Consider the following 22,553-nt stretch of genomic DNA (forward strand, 5'->3'; position numbering starts at 1 on the left):
TTTCTTAAATAAAAAGACGAGTTGATGTGTTGCTTTTCAAAATAAAATTAAAGACAACATGGGGAGTGGATGAAGTCAACTCCAGCCCATACTTGACTTTAGTTATTTTTTCATGGTGCCTTTGGGCACTTAAATACTGCACTGCATTATCTTTGAGGTAGAACAACAGCAACGATGACAAAACAAAGGCCAAAAAATTCACATAAAAAGGAAAAATGAGAAAGAAAGATGTGAGAGATTTCTTTTTAACACAATTCTCATCATCAGGCTTTGCAGTCTTCTTTGACACAAAGTTGAGAAATAGTCTTCTTAATCCGAAGGGCGGTTAGGCGGGCTGCCCCGTTGGCATACCAACACTCGCGCATTATTCTCCCCATGACTCGGAGTGCCTTTAAGAGAGAAAATATCAAAGTCTTTAGCACAAAACACAGTACGAGAGAAGAAAAACCACAAACACAGGAATCGATGCTAAGCTCTGATACAGAAATAGTAAACTTAAATCAATATGAGAAGGAGATCAGGGCCAAATCACTTCAAAAATCCTGTCAAGGGTGTCTCCCCTCAGACAAGGAACAGGGCATCTCCCCCCAGACAAGGACCAGGGCATCTGCCCTCAGACAAGGACCAGGGCGTTTCCAGACAAAAAGGGACCAGAGCATCTCCCCTCAGACGCGGACCAGGGCATCAACCCTCAGGCAAGGACCGTGGCTTCTCCTCCCAGACAGAGAACTTCTCTTAGAAAAAGACCAGGACGTCTCCCCTCATAAAGGCACCAGGGTGTCTCCCCTCAGAAAGGAATCAGAGTGTTTGCCCACACACAGAGACCAGGGTGACTTCTCTCAGAAAAAGACCAGGGTATTTCCCCACTGACAGAGACCAGGGCATCTCCCCTCAGAGGGACCAGAGCATCTCCCCACAGAAAGAGACCAAGGTGACTTCTCTCAGAAAAAGACTAGAGTGTCTCTTCTCAGAGACCAGGACATCTACCCTCAGACCAGGACCAGGACGTTTCCTCTCAGAAAGGGACCAGACTGTCTCCCCTCAGATAAGGACTAAGGCATCTCCCCTGAGAGGGACCAGAGAGTCTCCCCATGGACAGAGACCAAGGTGACTTCTCTCAGAAAAAGACCAGGCTCTCCCCTCAAACAGAGAAAAAAGTTTCTCCCCTCAGACAGAGACCAGGTCAACTTCTAGCATAGAAAGACCAGGGCTCTCCCCTCAGACAGAGCCCAGGCTGTCTCCCCTCAAACAGAGACCAGGGCATCTCCTCTCCTAGGGAGACCAGGGTGTCTCCTCTCAGACAGGCCGGGTGTCTCCTCTCAGAAAGGGGCCAGGCGATCTCCTCTGGCTTCAGGCAGAGGCACAGGGCCCACTGATCTGCTAGATGATTTGAAGCCATCATTTGTGGACCTTGAAGGTAGCTGTAGGAGATGATAGGGAGCCTTTGCTCAGTGGCATTTTGGTTTATGGAATTACACTATCATTTTTAAGGTCATGTTTGATTAGCATAATGTGAAATGATGGACCAGTTTCATTTGTTTTAGTCTTTTCTGTTTAGTGATTAGTTGTTTATTTGTCTTCCACCTGCTCTGTTGAATGTAATTTTAGGAAAGAGAATATGGCCACCTTACACAACATCCTTTTAGAGTAAGTGAAATCAATTGAATAGCTTTATCTTCTTGAGATGATCAGTAATCTTTGAAACATAATTAATCTTTTTATGCATTTTATGTATGCATTTTATGAAAATTTTCCTCTTCCTTCAAGCTGCATGAAAATAACATGCTTTCAATTAAGAAATTATATATGTTATATATAAAAAAAAGCTAACAATTTCTGCCCTTGGGCTTTCAGAATACATAAACTTTCTTTAAAATCTTTGTAGTGGAATTTAAATATTTTTAAAAATCCTGTCAAAACACAGATATTAATCCTATAGAGGGAGGCTATTGATCCTCTTTTAATTGAAAATTCTGGGAATATGGTAGAATGACTATCTTTTAAAATATTCTAAGAAAGGACATGAAAGACAAAAATGGATAAGGGATGGGTTGGAAATTCCCTATGTTGCTCTGCATGGTAAGTACACACGTATACATTTTTTTTTTAAGTCATCAAACTGTATACTAAGATTTATTCATTTTATCATATGTAAATTATGCCACAATAAAATAATGATCTAAGTACTAATATCAAAAATTTTGAATTAAAAAAAATCAGTATAAGTGAACTGGTAAATAAATAAGATAAATACTCAGAGGGGAAAACAATGAGAATGCATGAATCCAGAGAGGTATAAGAAACCACTGAAGCAAGGCGTTGCTCTGATGGTATCTGCTGATCTCACAGTCTAGAATTTCAGAATTGATGGACCACATGTGAAAGACAGGAAATACAGCCCAAAGCACACAGAAGGTGTCAGACCAAGACATTTACAAAGTCCAGACTGTAAGGATGAATTGGTCTTAGAAGGAACTTTGTGAAGAAAATTGTCTAAATCTTTGATCTTGGTAAAGAAAAAAATCAAACCTTAGCCTTAAAATGTTGCAGTAAGCCTGAGCTCATAGTGAAAATTCACAAGATGAGGAAATAAAGTATCATAAGCAAGAGTTAGTCAAAACAACAAACAGGAAAATCAAACCTATCAAAACATTAGATGCTAGAATTAAATGATATAAAATATTTAAAAAATAAAGTACATTTTAAAAAGCAAAGAGAAAAGTCTAAACATAAGTAAAAAGCAAGAGTATATTTAAAACAAAACAAAACAAACAAATGGCATTTTTCACAGAATCAGAACAAAAAACAAAGAAAATTAAAAAAAGAAAACAAAAACCCCAAAACCAAAACAAACAATAAAAAACAAAACTAATATAAAAAAAGGTGTCAAAGGTAAGACATGCAAAGTTTTAAGGAGCAAAAGTATCATAACTTTCACACAACATTATACTGGAAGTCCTAGAAACTGCAATAAGAAAGGTATGAGTCCCGAACTCTCATTATTTGGGGATATGATCATCTGTGTAGGTACTCCAAAAGAATCTATAGTTTTATACCCTAAAGAAATAATTTTTACACACACACACACACAGCAGTATTGTTTTAAAAGAAACTAAAAATCACACATGTGACAATCAACAGTAGAGTGAAAAAAAGAAATTGTGCTATAGCCATACAATGGAATACTACACAGATATGAAAATAAACAGATTATAGCTATACATATATAAGGTAAAGTAAAAAAAAAATTAAGAAGAATATCTATAGTAAGTGTCATTAATATATTTCACAAATAAACAAAAGTTAGCCATATACACATACATATATATATATACATATATATATATATGTATGGCTAAATTTTAAAGAGAAGCAAAGCAATAATAAAATGATTAGTTATAATAGTAGCCTCTCAGAGGGGTGAGGAGTCTTCAAAGGTATTGGAAGTGTTCTATTTTTTAAACTTGGTCATGAATTCTATTATCTTTATATATAACTTTACATATATGTTAATATCCTCTCATATGCATGAAATGGTTAATATCAGAAAAAATTTTAATTTAATTTCAATTTGCTTATAAATGCCTCAAATTCTGCTTCTAAAATGAGCATGTAGGTAAGCTGTCTACACAAAATAGAAATATCAGGACATAAATCTTGCCTTAAATAGGAAACGAGTTGAGTGAAACATGAAGGAGAGGAAAAATGAGGAAAAAAGTAACTGTATAAGATATGACATATGACAGAGCCAAAACTAAAAAGATGTCACCTAAAAAATCGCCTCAAGCATTACATTTAAATATGGCAGAAGACAAACAGTCATAATTGGGATGGGGGAGATTAAATCATTAAAATAGTTGTGGAACTAGTTACATGATTTATAGTCTTTCCTCCACCTTCCCTTCTACTTCCTGTGGGAGCTAGAGAAATCTCTCTCTTCGCACAGGCAGAACAAACATTGCAATATGTCTGCTCTATGATGGTTACTACATGTGTGGTTCAAGATGAGGAGATAAACAACAACGGTCCCTGCCGTGGGGAAGCTTTTCTGATGGAAGAGAATAAACTCAAACTTCAGCAAGTTAGGGATTAGGAATAATTTATTGACTCTAAGGATGACTGAAATTGTAATACTCTGTGTAGCACAGACATTGACTACCCACCGAATATGCCTGTGTTCCCGACATTCCCAGCTCCCTTCCAGCTGGATGGGACTGTGTGACTCGTTCTGGTCTATGAACCATGGGTGGAAATGAAATGTGTCACTTGAGCCAAAGTATTAGAGAGCCAGTGTGTGACCCTCCAGCTCCTCTCTTCTCCTGATCTAGACCTCTGGAAACTATGTGTTGAGATAGCAGCATCGCAAGATCAAAGTCACCTGGATTACTGAATCACCACAGGGAGCACAGATTCCAATGAAAGTTGCCTAACCTGTAGGGGACTTGGCATAGCAAGAAATAAAGTCTTGTGTGAAGTCACTGGGATGTCAAGGTTGTTCCTGCCACATAACTTAGCATTATGATACTGACAGCTAAAGGGAATAAAATCCTTCTGAAGCTTATACGAAGACATATACCTACATACATGAAATGAATAGGATGCCTAGATAAAGAGAAGGACTATGGTCTCTGAAAATCCACCCTGATACTTACCTCAAAATTATAATGGAAAAATATACATAAGAACATAGCCTTACTTCGCAGCTTTGCCACTGGTTTGGGATACTTGGTCGGAACTTCTGGTCACAGACAACCTTCCTCATTTCCTCTATTGAGGGATCTGAAGGCACCATGTCATAATAAGGCAACTGGTACTCCTCAACAATTCCTATAAAAAAGTTGTGTAATAAATTTCCCAGTGTGAATAATAAACAAAGATGTTTATTTCAAAATAATACTAATTAAGTTTTCTAGGCACAAGTGGTACCCTGGAAAACTGGAAAATCAGGCTTATTAAAATTATATATCATTGTAAAACCAAAGATATAAGTTTAAAGCACTAAGTTGAATAGTTATATAAGTTTATGAAATTTTATATTATGAAAATTTATATAATTTTGATAATTAAATAAGTTATATGAGACAAAAGTATATGTAATTACTGTACAAAATATATAATTTTATATAATTATACATTTTACATATACAATTTTATATAAAATATTATGTTACATTTACATAACTTTTAATAATTATAAAAATATAATTTTATATTATGAAAATTATGTAAATTTTGATTTACATAAAATGCCATTGTGCAATTCAGAAGTAATACCTAATTACAAAATTTATAGCAAGCCTCACTGATCTGTGAATGACATATATTTCTCCATGAATGAAGTATATTTCTCCTTTTCAAAACACAATAGCTTTCTCTTTTTGAAAATTGTTAAGCAATCTTTTAAGAGCTGAGTTTTTTACATTTGGATTTTATAGCTACTACATCTGAGAATGTTCCAGAGAAATGGCAAAAGGTATTTGAAGATGAACAGTTCAACGTGAAGGTTAATATTTAAAGAGTCTCAAATAATAGACAAAGATTTGACCTTAATTATCAGAATGTTACTTGAGTTCAAGAATTTCCTTACAGAATCAATTGAATTAAACTAGAGTCCTTTTAATTTAAATATTTAAGATTGGCATAATTTAGAAAATGAAATTCAAATCATGTTAACTAAATTACTATTTCAACTGTTGAAGAAAATTTAAGGACAAAAATCTAAAAGCAGGGCTTCCCTGGTGGCACAGTGGTTGAGAATCTGCCTGCCAATGCAGGGGACACGGGTTCGAGCCCTGGTCTGGGAAGATCCCACGTGCCGCGGAGCAGCTGGGCCCGTGAGCCACAATTACTGAGCCTGCGCGTCTGGAGCCTGTGCTCCGCAACAAGAGAGGCCGCGATAGTGAGAGGCCCGCGCACCGCGATGAAGAGTGGCCCCCGCTTGCCACAACTAGAGAAAGCCCTCGCACAGAAACGAAGACCCAACACAGCCATAAATAAATAAATAAACAAATACTTTAAAAAAAAAAAAAAATCTAAAAGCAAATCTAGACAAATATCAGTATGAAATTTAAAAAAATAATAACATGTTTGAATCTTGCTATTTACCAAGCACCTTCCTAAGCCCTTTACATGTTTTAACTAATTATTCCTCAAAAGCACTGACTAAAGAAAGTACCATATTATCCCATTTTTACAGAATCAGGAAACTGAGGCACAAAGAGTGTCATGAATTTTCTCAAGGTCACATAGCTAGTAAGTGGCAGATCTGGAACTCGATCCCAGGCTTGGGGATTCCAGTGTCCATGTTCCTTTTCTGCACCACTCTAAGTCTATTGCTTCTATGAATAGTTTCATCTTCCTGAATATTTTATTACCTAACCTAGGAATAAAAGGGGGGAAAGCATGTTTTCTCATTCAAATATAATTTTAAGCTTTTAAGCTTTTCATTTTTTTAAAAATGAGATTGATGTAAGGCAAAATGACATCAATACAAAATGCAAAAACTGACAGTGGTTTAATAATGACAGTTCTTTCATTGAACGTTTACTATGAGCAGGCTCTATACAAAAAGCTTCACATGAATTAATTGAATTAGTCCATTAAACCCTTAAAGCCCAAGAGGTCAGTTTTATTATCTTCATTTTACAGATGAGGAAAGTGAGACCATATAACTCACTTAAAGTCAGACATTCAGGAAGTTGCTAAACCAAGGTTTAGGACTAAGTCTGTCTCACTTGAAACTGAAAAATCTAAATCATTTTCTACCAGGATTTAACTTTTCTCCACTGATGAAACAACTCCATCAGACTGCATTTACAGGGCTTCATCTTCCCAAATTCTTCCTCTTAATCTCTAATCTTCCTATTAATCTCTAAACTGCTGGGAGCAGTGGAGTCAGGAAGTTACTTTGCTTGCCTCTGCCCTCCACTTTAATCCCCACACATTCATCATCACCGGAAAGAAATGAACAAGAAAAGCCTGAGAACCAGAAGACTTCCATTTAAGTCCTGCGGCCTTGGCAAGTCATTTAGTTTCCTTGGGTTTAATTTCTGATATAAAATAGGAATACAGCTCAAAGAAGAAGATTTTCACGTGCTTTGCAAAGTATTATTATGGAAATCAGAATTATCAGGAGAACTAAGCGGTAATCACAACCTAAAATCTCCGTTCTGTTCAAAATGCTCCACTTTTGCCACTGGAAAGATATCGCCAAAAGGTAATCTCTTAAATATTTAGAAACGATTCAATATAGTGCATTGAATTAGAGCATCAAGGAAAGGCAGACACAAAGAATATTTCCAAAATCTTACCTCCGACTGAACACCTCCGGGCTATTTCCCAGTAAACCAGACCAACAGAATAGATGTCAGCTCGTTTGAAGGACTCGAAGATATTCACATTTATTGTATCATCAAGCATTTCAGGAGCCATGTACCTTAAAAAACATGCACACTTCAGATTCTGTGTATGATTTTATAGCAGTCCAGTAAAACACAATGTTAATAAATCCTGATATACAATATGTTAAGGCAGTTTACATCAAATTTACAGGTTGATCTGAGCCACTATAATAGAATAAAATTAAATAATACACTTATTGAACGATAATTTTAAAAACATTTTAAATAGACCTAGAGATCATCCTAGCGTTAAAGCCTCTGGGCCAGGAGCCAAATACTTGGAAAGCACTCAATAGGAAAGATGGAACTCAATTTCCAGTAGTTTGGAGCCAAGAAAGCTCCTTGAGGGCAAGGAGTACGTCCTATTCATCATGGTGGGCCCAGTACTCCAACTCAGTGCTCAGCATCACTCCACAAATACTTGCTCTGAATGAACAGTGTTATTATACATTGGCTCCAAGACATATATTCATATTATATATTGGCTCCAATAAAATTACAGCCTTGCTGGAATAGGACTAAATCAAAAATTCTACAGTCCCTGGGGCCTGACTGAGCCTAGCTGTCCTAGGGATATTTCGAGGATTTCTCAGAATATTGAGGTGAGGATGCAATACTCTCCCTAATCTTTTAAAAGCTTTAGATTCTCTGAAGGAATCCAGCATCCCAGGTTTCCCTGAAGGACAAGTTAAAACTTGCTTTTTAAAGGAAAAAAAGAAGAGGTCCCTTAGGGCTGCCCAGTCTGAATAAATGTCCTGAAGTGTTTCTGGGGCCCCATTAAAGTCTCCCAGGGAACAAAGTGAAGGACTCAGAGGGACTGGCCTGGAAACTCAAATATGGCTTGTAGGCCAACTATACCAGCTTAGAAATTCTCTACTCTCAAGGGCCTTTAACAACTCCAGGAAAAGTGTTTTGGTTATTTCTGATTTCAAGGTCAAGAAACCTGGAATTATGCCAAAGTAGCACAGATCCTGAAATTCAAATGAAAGGAAACGGAAGTATGCTGGCCATATGGCCACAGTCTGGCTATAATAAGAAAACACCAGGAATCCCATTACTAATGGGCCTGTCCTGACATACGTGTGGTATGCTCTATATAAATCATGCTTGTTCTTAACTTTCAGAGATTCTGTTCCTTGAAAGTGAGAATTGTGTCCAAACTCATATTACCTTAATACACATCAACTGGGGAGACATAAGGATAAGTACAACTATAGGTAAATATGTTACATAATATTTTTAAATATTGAGAGAATATTATATAGAGTCCCTCATCTATCTAGTTCAGTGTATTGATTCTATATCTGTTGTTAGGACCTGAATGTATAGAACTAGCCCTGAGTTTCAGTTCATTTACGAAGTCTTGATATAAAGGCTTTGGAGGAGCTATACACTGCTAACATTTTTTTCCTCCTCTCTGTAGGAAAACTATTCTCAGATGTGGCACACTAAAAATAATCTATCACCATCACTTCCACCATTCCTTTCCACTGGACTCCCCACACAAATAGCTACTTTCTATATGACCAAATGCCAACTCCTCTTGCTTTATAACCATTGTGCCGCTGATTTCTCGGTGACCCAGAGAAGACTTCTTGCTTTCTTGGGCCTAATGATTTCCCACTTTGAATCTGCCACCCACCTCCCTATACACATATCCCAGGCATTCATGTTTATGGGGCAGTCATAAGTCTCAGTATGCTACCAAAGTAAGTTATCTTACCTTTTGGTTCCTACTTTAGGATTCTGAGGTATGTCAATAGCGTTCAGTATTGAATCATGCTTCACAGCCAACCCTAAGTCTGCTATGGCACAAGTTTCACATTTTTTCACTAAGATATTCTTTGATTTTATATCTCGATGAGCAATAGCAGGTTTACCTATGAAGCATAAGGTAAACATATTCACTTTTTTCATTACTGGAGATTGAACCTCTCTGAAAGGAGTCATCTTGAAGACTTGGCTCAAATGTTATCTTCTAAGAATGGTCTTCCCTGATCTCCATTCTACATTCCAAGTCATTCTCCATCAGACTATCCCATTTTACCTTCTTCATAGCCCTTATCACTATCTAAATTATCTTAGTCATTCATATGCATTATCTGTCCCTCCCAACTAGACTGTAGGCTACATAAGGGCAGTGGCTATGTCTTACTCATCACCATGCCTCCAATGCTTAGAACACTAGGTGACATTTAGTAACCACTAGTAAATATTTGCTGAATAAGTAGGGAAAGTGTTAGCATTGCTACGTCCACATAAGAACATAGCAAATATTCTCTTACAAAATAAGTTTCAAACTTCTACCACCCTACACTGGCAGTTCTCAAATGTGGCCCAAAGATCCCTGGGGGTCCTTAAGGCTCTTTTCCAACTACATATCTGTGTGATGTCACATTTTCTTCACATACTTCAACCAAAAACGACATACTGGGACAGACTGAATGAAGAACAGGTATGAAAATCCAGACATTAAGGAGATTTGCAAAAGTGTAAAATGGCATTATTTTAGCTAGATTGGCTTTTGTACTACAAAAATTATGTAACTTTAAAAAATTATGTCATTTATTTTAATATGTAATTGGTTAATTATTGTACTTTAAGTAAATTAATAAATACTTTAAAATTTCTCAATTTTAGTTTCTAATATAGTAAATATTAATAGATATAACCCACATATACAAACTTTTGGGGGTCCTCAATAATCTTTAAGAGTTTAAAGGGATCATGACTCCAAATCTGAGAAGCACTGCGGTGACTAGACTGACTTTCTAGAGCCAATTCTCTATTAACTCAATAAACAGACGAGACAGTGTGTATTATTTGGCGTTCAAGTACATGATATATAAGTATTCTTTTAAGGTCAGAATAACCCTTTCTAATTATTTTAATTATCAAAGGTAAACAGTTAAATCATTTGTATTCTCTGAAAATAGAGCATTTGCCACCAAAGCAAGATCTCTCAGGTACATATGGTAAATAGCAAAGATAGAGCCACTAGGAATAAAAATATTATTATGGATAGTATACAAAATGACAAGTATGTAGATGAGAGTTGGCTATATCATGACAAAATCTTCAGCTTTATAAAATACCTTTAGTGTTTCTTTACATTTGATAATTGTTTGTAATAAACTAAAACACAGCTGAACACTAAAATACAACTTAGTGTTTCTATCCTCATATTCAAGGAGAAAAAAAATTAGAAAGAAAATACATACCTTGTGTACCAACAATCTCCATATGAAGGTGGGCCAGACCACTAGCTATTGAAAGTGCCAGTTTGATCATTCCAGCCACTGTCACTATGTTTCTATTCAAATAGTCATATAAGGAGCCCTGTTCATGATATTCAGAGACAAGCCAAAGTTGAGTCCAAGTTCCATTATCTAACAGGAAAAAGTTATTTTGTTGCTGTAAGTTTATGTTGAGAAAGAAGCCAAAAGCTTTTAACAAATGTCAGTGTTTAAAGCAAATCTGTGTTGTTAACAAAGCAAAGTTAATTCTTTCAGTGATAATACTTACAGTCCAAGTTAGTAGGCTGAAAATTCTCAACGAATTCCTATTGATATATTAGAACCTGTTACATGTACCCATCATCGCTATAGGAAGCTGTGAGGCAGTGATTCTACCAACTGAACTACTCCTTTCTTATTCCCTCTATATCAATACGTGCTGGTAATAGCAACCACATTATGGGAGAAACGACTGAGAGATGCATGTAGGCTCAGCGTTGTGCTATAAATTATTCTTGAGCTTTTAAGAAAGATTGTACCAATAAAAAACAGAAATATAACAAATTTACACAAAGTATTATTACTATCATAAAAGCTCTAACATTCCAAGGATGTTCATATTATTCACCATTCAAAATATGAAGTTTATGATTTCCCTCAAAGCTTAATATAAGTGCCAAACACAATTACTAGAACTTTTCAAATAATTTACCTTATTTAACCAAAGGCTAATCCAGTTTATAAAAGATTTTTAGCAGAAGAGAAATTAGCCTAAAATTTCTCTAGGTATTAGAGTCCCTAGACTTAGCTTTAGCTTTCAGAATCAGATGTCTACAATAGCCCTGGGAAGTCCTGACCAGTTTTGATCCTCAGTGAAAGGGAACTGTAATTAAAGAACATTTGCTAAGGAATTTTTGTACCTAGTGCTTTATGTACAAGAGCTCCTGGTTATCCAAGTATTTAATTTCCAAATCCAGGTAGTGATAACGTTTCCTAGGAATGCAAAAATCAACATAACATGATAAAGTTCACTAATAAACTGACCACATATAAAACTAACACTTACACCTCTCTCCCTGCTTAACACCAGTGGCTATCTTTGCCCTCTCGTATCAATGTCTTTGTCAGACAGTTGACTAAACTAAAGAATGAAACTGTAAATGTTGCAAAAGATATAGAAATGCATGAAAATGAAAGTGATGTTAGAGACCACTTGGAGTCAAAGCCACTGACAAGCCATTGACACAAGTAGACCAGTTAAACTGAAGAAGAGACAATCAAGGGTGATCTTTCTTGTGCATATTGTTTTATAATCCAATAAATGTCATGATTAAATTAGCTCTATCAGGATGATCCATATAACGGCAGTCATTACTGCTTTCATAACATTGCGAATTAAGCTAACCAGTAGATATTTTAGCTCAATGTTACGAAGAAAAAGTAAAAGTTCTTAAGATCTTAATAAGAAATGTTTCATTTTCAATAGTATAGTTAAGAATTTGGAAAGAACGTTTTTCTTTTTTAAGCTCAGTTTCTCCCTGGCTTTACTTGGCTTTATTCAGTTTCTCCCTGGCAAATCAGAAAAGACAAATCATCAGCAAACATAACTATGGCCAAAATGTATAATAACACTAAGCTTCTCTTTGGCCATCTAATTAATCAAATACTTTCATGATCAAGCTTATATTAAATAGAAATAACCATAGATTTTAAACTTTCCTAGGTAATGGTAGCTTTCTGATAGCCACTGATAATTTGTGGCTAGATAGAGGTTACAATCTCCACCTCTCCAAAGTTCTTCATGAGTCTTACTGATTCAAATAAAAAAATAATTGACTGGATCAAGTTTTGCTCTCCTTTGTTCCCTGTTTCCCTTTAAGGGAACTGTTGCACAGCTAAATGAGTAAAAGGTATGCAAAAAGAAGAAAGAGAGCATAGGTAATCCACAGACTCTATATCCAGTCCCTGATTACTGGGCATATACACAAAATTTTATGACTATTGATTTAAATACCAAAAAGTTGATGGTCTGTCTTATTCCACAAATATCATAAAGCAGTATTATTTGGGGTTGTTAATGTTAAACCTCACGATATAAACCATACTCAAAGTACATTAATTTCACTAAAATTATCTTGCTTGCCACCATTCTAATAATGTTCATAGAAAACTAGAGTCCTGGAGTTGAGGTCTGTTGTACAGATGAAAGTATAGTCCTAACAAAGATGAATATTCAACTATCATTCATTGGTAAATTTGTACCAGTTATCAAAATATTGAAATATTTCTGTCCTGTTTAATTAACAGCTGCTATTCAAAACGTCCAATGGTATTCCTTTGCCCTAGACACCCAAAGCAACTCCTGAACCCCCAAGATGCCTCCATATCTTTTTATGACCCAGCAACTAAAGGGATAAAACCTAGCATGGCAGGGTTCTCCCAGGACTCTGTTCCAGTTGAAGCTTCTGTTCTGGTTGGTTAGTTCCTGTGCCATACCAGTCACCAAATATTTTAAATATCAAGCTGGCTATAGTGTCATCATGACTTCATATCACTCGTCTACCCTGCTTTATTTTACATTTATTGCACATTTATCTGTGGAGAAGAGGAAAGCATTTTCTTTCCTCAAAAAAGAAATCAGACTCTTACGTAGATTTTATTAAAACAAAGAGATTATTTATTCTCCTCTGATAGTGGACATAACATTTTATTTGCTGGACCCAATTAGATTGAAAATACCTTTGTTGTCAGCAGCAATGAAGCCAAGGATGTTTTCATGTCTCAGCATAACGGTCTGATAAATTTCTGCCTCTCGAAACCATGACCTTTCATCTCTGGAGGAGAATATTTTCACAGCCACATCTTCCCCGCACCATCTTCCGTGCCAGACCTCACCAAATCTACCTTTTCCTACTATTTCCTGAAGTACAATCGTCCTTGCAATTGTTCTTTGAACCAATAGAGGCAGACCTAACCAAAGAAAAGATGAAATTGATGATTAAAAACAAGTAATTGCCAGAAAACAACTGTCATGATGACCATTATTTTCACATAAAAAAGCAAACATTTAACCACTTTAGTAATTTTACTGATTTTGAAGAAATAAGCACCATTATACCAAACTTTAATTTAGTCAAAGCATGCTCAAAAAATGCTCCAAATTCTTACTATGATTTCTCTTCTCATATTCACAAATAAAAATTTCTTGAATATAGCCTGCCACTGCAGATATCTAATTTTCCAAAATTGTTGCAAATCTCTCTGATTTGCACATTGAAGTCAGTCAGTTTACTAAATACACAAAAGTTAAAAAGCATAAGTTGTTAGCCCCTAAAATAAAATATATGATTCCTAGTACAACCAAGAATGCAGAGAATTCTTTATGAATTTTTTTAAAAACCAAGTTAAAATTGGAAAGTGAAGAATCGAATTCAATGATGAAGTGAGGCAATCATGTTACACTAAAAGCAAGGTACAGTCATAGAAAATATCAAATGGATATTTTCTGTGGAATAAAAGAAAGTCAAAGAAAATATATTCTGAATGTACGTAAAATGTTTAGGTTCTTTTGAACCAATAGCTTTACCTCTAGAATTCTATTCTAAAGATTTAACGAAAAATGCAGAAAAATTTATGTCAAGTTATTTAATATATTATTACTTATAGAAAAAGTAAGGAAAAGTGTCTGATAATAGAAAAATTGTTAAGTACAGTGCAGAGGTTGAGACCACAGATAAGAAAGGCTTGGGTTCAGATTTCATCTGTGCCACATGGTAATCATGGACAAATTATTGAACTTCTCTGAGCTTCAGCTTCCTTGCCTGAAAACCTGTGGGCAATAATATTACCTATATCATAGGGATACTTTGAGAATTAATAAGCATGTCAAGCACCTAGCATGGTATCTGGCCTATTGCATGCTCAATAATGGTTTGCCCTTAACATTATGTCTAAGGATGGATTACTTAGAGCCAAAAATAATGATGCTGTTTATGAAGAGTTATTTCTTAATGACATAGGAAAGTACTTCTGCTATAATAAAAACCATACTGTGTTAAATGAAAAAATACTTTTGTTAAAGACAAATAGCATAGCAAATTCTATCCATCTAAATAAGTATATCTAGCTATATGAAATATTCACGGGAAAAACACTGAAAAGAATATATGCTAAATGCTATGATGGGTATTTCTATTTAGTGGAATCGGGGTGAAGTAAATTGTGATATTCTCCTTTCTAATTCTTTACATTTTCTTAATGTCCACAATATTCCATAAATATTTATTACTCTTATAATTAGAAGGAAAATAGCTAAAGAGGTCACAGTATAATTTATTCAGGAAAGTCATGTTTAGTTGTCATTGTACTCAGATGGCTGGGAAACCCTTATAGCAACAACCCTGTAAGCTCCTGTAGGCTTCGACCTCTACTCCTGAAATGAGCCACAGTTTATTCAGATGTTCTCATGTTCATGAGAACCACCCACCATGACTAAATAAGCACAGACTATAAGTTTGCTATTATGGGTCTCAACAATTAGTCACAAAGCCTCACAGCCAGAAAGTTCTTCTGAGATCATCTGGTTCAACTTTATCATTTAGAGATGAGAAAACTGGGGCTGTGTGGTAGTCAAAAACTTGCCCAGGAATAAGTGGAAGTCAGACCTACAACTAAAACACTGTTTTTCAATCCAAATTCTTATGCTCTCACCATTCAGTGGATATGACTACAGTCCTCCCCAGTTGGAAAGATTTCTAGCAGCAAACTATCCAGGATATTTTTGTAAGCTAGAGTCAGTTTCACTACTTGCCACACAATGAAAATTGTACTAACAATTATTAAGCCAAAGTACAATTTCAATCTCTCTCTCTTCCCTCCCCTCGTCTTGCATACACAAACTCACAAAAGCATCACCACGACCAATCACAACAATATTGACAATGACAACAATACAACAACAACAATTGGCTAGAGAACTAGATAAGCCAACGTTTTCAAACTGCAAATTGATTAGGCACATAATCAATGCCTCAGACCGGGGACAAAGAAGGATTTCATCTAAGGTACTCAGCACAGCAATTAAGTTGAGGCAGTAAAACAATGAAAATTGCTTCAGCATATTTCAAAGCAACCACCAAAAATAATCTGAGTAATTTTTGTGTTACACACTTACAGATTTCCTTTGAAGGCACATGGACTTTGGCTCACCCTGCAGGTCCGTGTTACTCTTTTTTACCAGGGGCTGTAGAAGCTGATGCCTGACTGATGGAAATGTTACCATCCATCAGTAGTGTTATATCACGACAGGAAAGCAGAAACCTACCAAGCCTCTTAGAAGCCACCTGAGACACCATGATCTCTCAAAGACCATCCAGTCAAACATCAGTGCATTTTCCTCTCTTGCAAACATTATATCTCTTCGAAATCTGTCCCTGACCAGGTCGGGATATGCTTCATAATTTTTGTCTCTCAACATCTGACAAAGCTGCTTCTTGCTTAAGGTCGCTGCCCAGGGAAGAGAAGCAGAGGGGAAGCAGAACTCCTGATTTCCTTCCTATGGGTGAGCTTTTGTGACAGAAGCCTTGCTACACATGGACCCATTCTCCCTCATGATCAAAGGCAGTATGGCCATCCATTACTGTTAGCCAGTGGTCACTGGCAAACATATGCAGCTGGCTTTGGGGAAAAGTGCCTAGAACTATTTTAAGTTGATCATTAAAGAAATCATCCATGCTTGGGTATATTTACAGCTTTCTTTTAAGAGAGAACTTAGAATAATCTAAAGAGGAAAGGGTTCAGCAGTCAATAAGTCCAGATTTAGGTTTCAAGATGCACAAAAATACCAAAAAACTTAACGTTAATTTTTGATTTTATGCCCTGGCTCACAACCACTTTCTTAAACTAAATATCCGTTCTCCAGTTATAAAATCTCCATTACTTTTATTTGAAAGGGAAATCCTTGGTCAATCTTAAGTATAGTCAAGAAGTAGCTCCAAAACACATATTTCTGCCTTACCTCTTCATACGAACTGAAATGTTTTGGTGGGGATTAAATAGATGGTTATTTAATCACTTGAACCTTTTAATAAATTGTATAAGGTTTCAAGGAAACCACAAATCAGAGCTTTCTGTGCCTATACTCTGAGCCTAGAACGTTGCCAGGGCTCAGGAAGTTAGGGCGCAGTGGCCCCCAAAAGTTAACACTCAAGGAAGGAAAGAGTATTAAATCCTAGTAAGTTTTACTTTTAAAGAAAAAATGCCAACTTTCTATCCAACAATTTAATCTGGATTTCAGTTTTATAAACTTCGCAGTTTGGAGATACTCTTTCCAATATTCCTCCTTTGAAAACATGCCACCTGATTTGTGCAATGATGGTGTAAACATTGAGGCTTTGGTCAGTGAGCAAGCGATCTTGCCCCCAGAAGCAGCCAACTATCTGGGCTTTCTGGATGACATAATTAGGCCCCTCTTTTCTGATAAATACTTCTGAGTCCAAAGCTGCTTCTTGTTAAATATGGATGCCCATATAGATGCTACCAACCCTCTGTCATCTGCCCTTGTTAATGTGCCTGCCTGGACACTCCCAAAGGCCATGGGCAAGGGAGTTCCTCAAAATCTGTTTGGGGTAATCATCCTTAATGATCTTTCCAAAGGAAGATGGGATGCAGGGGTGACTGAAATGGCTCAATTAGGCTTACCCTAGTTCATGTTTCTGCAACACCACATGCTGACAGGATTTCTGGAATTATACATGAAAGTTGGGAGTCCCCTGCCATTTTAGGGAGTTTGTTATTACGGGATGTGGGTCGGGGGTCAACGCTCTTCTGTCACCGGAAACTCAAAAAGCCCTCAGATGCTTTGTGCTATGAGAAAGGCTCATTGAAGCCATAATACAGCCTGGTATTTTGAACTGCTTCATCAGGGGTTCTGGAGTTCCATTAAAGAGGGAAAGAGTTGTCATATAACCTTAGGAGCACAAGCCAGCGCAGGAATGCTCCCTTTCGTCTTCCATTTCTTTGCTTTAAGACCACATTCTTGATTTCAATTTCAGGTCAGCTCCTTATTAACTTCACAAACACACATCCCAGGGGTTGCCTACCGATTCCAAAGACCTTTATGATCACAAGCAAAGAACGCTACTTTGCATAACTAATAAGTTTTCCCCAGAACTCAACTGCTTAAGCCCCGTAACTATTTTGTGCCCATGAAACATGACCAAGACAGCAACAATGATTATTACTAACCATAATGTGGGAGAGGGCAGAGGAAAAAAAACTCTTTCTGGCTTCAGAAATAAATTCTGAAGGCATGTGAAAATGAGAATCTGAACACCTAAAGGCACAAAAAGCAATCGAGAAGACTTCATTCTTTAGGCCAGGACAGTTTTTACTCTTCATCAAATCCTGAACGGAGTTTCCATGCCAGAATTTACCATGTACCATATCAAGCATTTTAAACAGTGGAATTAATAATATTGGGGCCCTTTTTGGTTAAAATGGGTGTTATTTTTAAGTAGAGTTTTTCTTACTGTAAAATGAACAATAGGCACATACCAGAGCCAGATCCAGAGGCGGTCACATCGTAAATCAGATCTTTTAGAGTTTTCCCAGCATTGACCAGATTGCACTCAGAAAGGGGCTCCTCCACATTCGGTCTCTTTTTCTTTCTGTAGGTGCACAGTCGACCTTGGCATGCCCATACTGTCAGCAGTGAAGCTATGGACAGGAGGCAAACTGGCACAGTAATAATAATGGTCAGCTCCATGGGTCCGAGTTTTGGGGCATTTGGTGATGCTGTAATTAAAAAAAGAAAGAACATGACCATATGTTAACCCACGTTAAGTATTTTAGAAATTGGAAATGCGATCACCAAAATTTTACATCTATAACGTGCAGCTACACAGTATGCACTCATGTTAGCTGGTGAAGACTCTCTATGATAAAAGCAAAGGCGGGGAAAGGGAGTTGAGGTGAGGATGCAGTTGCAGTTCTGTTCTGCTAGGTGACAATGGAAGATAGAATTAGGATCATGGAAAGCACTAGCACCTGCGATCCTTTTTAAAACCTCCAAAACGTTTGACATTTTATTACTATTTTCTCCCCATTTTTCAGCAATCCATCCTTAAGGCACATTCATTCTTTTAGCCACAGATAATTACTGAGCTCTTGCAATATGCTGCCACTATTCCAGGTGATGGAGATATAGCAGTGAGTGAGAGAGCCCAAATCCTTGCTCTGTGGTGCTTATGTTCTCGCACAACCACAGATGGGTATGTAATACAACAGCAAGAGATCATAAGTGCTATGAAGAAAAAGAAAGCAGAACAAAGAGAAAAAGTGATGGTGGGACACTACTTTAGAGAGACTGGTCACAGAAGGCCACTCTGAGGAGGGGGCAGGGAGCTACAAGAGAAGTATCTCAGGGAAGCATGTTCCCAGCAGAAGGAAAGCAAGTGCGAGGTGCCCTGAGGTGGAGACCTACTTGGAGTGTTCAGGAACAATCTTTGCCTCAAGTGCAGTAAATGAGGAGAAAGGTAGAAGGAAATGGGGTCAGGGAGGTCAAAAAGAAAAAGATCATGTTCGTTCATAGTATATTATACCTTTTTTTTTTTGCTTGTTGATTCATCTCCTCATTCAGCATCACACTTTTTTGCTAAAATTTATTCCTTAATTAAGAGAGGTATCAGTTTCCAAATGCTAGGATGCATACTTGTAACTGAGCTTTGTATTGCTTTATGAAAGCCTCTATGCTGTTGTTTGTTCTTGGCAAATTGTCACATGTCTATTGATAGACATTCCAAAGTTGCATGGGAAATGTGGGTTCAACTCTGCACCTTCAAATCACCGAAGGATTTGCAAACCAATCAATATGTTATCATTTTCTAGTATTGTATGCAATCTGGCTTTACATTCTCTTATTTCACACTTCCAGTAATTTATTACCGTCTTTTCTATCAAGTCGATATAATTGTTATCAGCCAGTATTTTAAGATCGCCACATCTACTCATCATTGTAGAGACCATTATGAGGGCTAAGATTTATCTAATATAAAAATAGGAGTACTCCATCAATGGAGAAATGAAACCAAACTGTCAACCAGTTATTTCATCTTTCATGGCAAAATTACCTTACGGCCAATTAGTTATATGGCAAAAACTGTTTGCTGCAAAAATGTTTGCGGTGAGGATGTTTACCTGGAAAATACCTACAACCCAATTAGAAACCTGATGCAATAATCCAGGCAGAGATGATGGTTTTGGCTGACAACTCTATCTAAAATACTACTTCCTTCTCATTCCCCGTTTACTCTCTGTACCCTTGTCCTGTTTTATTTAACTTCCTGGATCTTATCACCACCTGGCACATCATAGATTCACTTATTTATCATCTGATTTCTTCCAAAGAACATATGCTAGTTCTTAATGAGAGGAAGAATTAAGTCACTCCTCAGGCTTCCTTCTTGGTAATGACAATCCAAGAGAGCTTATTATGCTAAATGTACTTGAATTTTACTTACAACATGTTAACCAGAATATGTGAACATAATTTGAAAACAAATATTATTCAATTCTAAAGGAAAAAGAATCAAATTCCTCAAAGATGTGTTCATAAAAGTTTCACTATAAGCCTAAAAATAGTAGTCTACCTACTACCAATGAGTAAAATATTTAAAACTGTTAAGTGAACTTTGGAAACAAACATATTTCATGCTCTTCTCCTTTGCCAGGTGAATTTTGGCAGATCACCAACTTTCCTTCTCCTGAGTGTTGCAGGATTCATCTGAAATCATTAGAAGTTGTACAGGTGCATATGAGGACAGCTTGGCCTTGAGTGTTCTTAGGACAAGGTGCTAAAAGAGATCTCAGACTTGACTTTGACTGAGAAATCATTAACCATGGAAGTTGCACTTCTGAAGTTTGCTGTTATGAAAAAGTTTTATAATCCACTTCATAATAATCTTTCAAATCTACATTTCAAGTTGCATCCATATTTTTATGTCCTCACAAAGGTATTCCAGGAATTCTAAGAAAGCCACAGAATATACTTAACCATTTGCAACTTACATAAACATGTACCTAAACATGTTTTTAAAAATAAAACTCCACTATTGGATACATTTATATGGCTAAATTTTATTTTGATACATGTTATTAGGAACTATCAATATAAACATTACTGTTAAAAAGCTTATTGATTGTCTTCATTTTAGTAAAGCTCTATTAAGCAGAGCTCAGATCATCACTATGGCAACCAATAAAGAGGCGAAAGGTCAGCAAGCCTGAAAATAGGATAATATCTATAAAAGTGCACTGCTCTGGTGATGGCTACTGCTCTCAGGGATGTTTATTACAGATGGGCAATGTTTCTACTTTTGTGAACAAATTTACTGGAACGAGTTAGTAAGAAAAAAAGATGACTCGGCTAGAAAAAGGCTAGCAACACCATCCAGAAAGAGCTCCTTAAGCACTGAGCAATTTTTAAGGCAAACATTTGTAAAACTATCTTCTAGACCAAATGTTGATTGTAATCTCTACAGGAGACAAATCAAGAAAACTGTGGTCTACACCCAATGAGTCATGGTAGAAAAAGACAGTAGTGCAGTTAAGAATACATTTTAATAAGTTATCTCAGAAGAAAATATTAATTTTTCTAACAGATTTTACATTCTTGATCATAGGAGAACTCTTTTTTTGCTTTTGTTTTTTGCTTTTTAAAATATTTTTTCCATTTCTATAATTTTATTTTATTTATTAATTTTTATTTTTTTGTCTGCATTGGGTCTTCATTGCTGTGCACGGGCTTTCTCTAGTTGCAGCAAGCGGGGGCTACTCTTCGTTGTGGTGCGCGGGTTTCTCACTGAGGTGGCTACTCTTGTTGCAGAGCAGGGCTCTAGGCATGTGGGCTTCAGTACTTGCAGCATGTGGGCTCAGTAGTTGTGGCTCCTGGGCTCTAGAGCACAGGCTCAGTAGTTGTGGCGCACGGGCTTAGTTGCTCCGTGGCATGTGGGATCTTCCCGGACCAGGAATCAAACCGTGTCCCCTACATTGGCAGGCAGATTCTTAACCACTGCACTGCCAGGGAAGTCCCAGGAGAACTTTTATTATTTGATAATTTCCAATTTTTGAGACCGTGTCAACTGAGGTGATTTCTCCATGGAATAAGCAGCTCCATGGTGGCATACGTTAATCCCAAAAGTGACGTCTGGGAGTGCTGCATTGCTAACTCTAGTTATTTCACTCTCTAGTAAATTAAATAGAAGAGGTTGGGAAAAAAGAGACAAGCACTAGCCCACATGGATGAGAGTCTAGCTTACAAAAGTCTCCCCTATATAAGTTCTGCAGTCCATTAGACAAAGATGACGCAGGGGAAGTAGGTATTAACAAGCCAGGAAGAAGGGAATGTATGAGGTGGAAGATTCTGTGCAGCTGGAGGGAATCATACAAAAGGCAAAAGATTGTAAGAAGGTAAGAACAAAAAAAGGGAGAGGAAAAAAGAAGGGAGGAAGGAAGGAGGGAGGAAGGAAGGAAGAAAAAAAGAAAGAAAGGAGAAAGTTTTTTAAAGTATTTTTGCGAATTTGCAACTTTCCCTAGAGACGGGAGTGAAACTGGTGATTGTGAAAGCAGTGGTGGTTACTACTGCCCAAATAAAGTTCAGAACCAGTTTAGATGCCTCAGCTTCTCGCAGGATAGTTCCTGTTACCTCCTCGCCACCTCCTATTTCTGGCTTTAGGGAGGCAAACTTCTCAAGATGAAAAGAAAAAGATGAGAAAATGTGGGCATGATCTCCATGTTTCTTCCCCTGCTGACCTTTTCTCTTTCTTTATTAAAAGTATGAAAAATTATTGATGTTTATGAGATTTATATGACCTTCATATTAATTAATTTGTATTTCTTTAGTATATGCTAATAGGAGGAG

General features: G+C 36.8%; 1 protein-coding gene across 3 annotated transcripts in view; it reads right to left on the reverse strand.

Moving 5' to 3' along the window:
- Nucleotides 1-263: 263 nt before the first annotated feature.
- Nucleotides 264-22,553, reverse strand: part of ACVR1C (activin A receptor type 1C) — a 38,753-nt gene continuing 16,463 nt past the window's right edge. Inside the window, exons 2-8 of one of the 3 annotated variants that reach the window (XM_061200442.1) lie at nt 18,191-18,430; nt 13,376-13,606; nt 10,622-10,789; nt 9,124-9,280; nt 7,311-7,435; nt 4,697-4,827; nt 264-389 (exon numbers count right to left, since the gene is read on the reverse strand). In XM_061200442.1, the coding sequence (XP_061056425.1) occupies nt 264-389; nt 4,697-4,827; nt 7,311-7,435; nt 9,124-9,280; nt 10,622-10,789; nt 13,376-13,606; nt 18,191-18,430 (1,178 nt within the window). The remainder of the gene's footprint in view (nt 390-4,696; nt 4,828-7,310; nt 7,436-9,123; nt 9,281-10,621; nt 10,790-13,375; nt 13,607-18,190; nt 18,431-22,553) is intronic. The other 2 variants (XM_061200453.1, XM_061200462.1) reach the window with 2 other exon arrangements.

This window comes from Eubalaena glacialis, chromosome 1, assembly GCF_028564815.1.
Source record: "Eubalaena glacialis isolate mEubGla1 chromosome 1, mEubGla1.1.hap2.+ XY, whole genome shotgun sequence".
Classification (NCBI taxonomy): Eukaryota; Metazoa; Chordata; class Mammalia; order Artiodactyla; family Balaenidae; genus Eubalaena; species Eubalaena glacialis.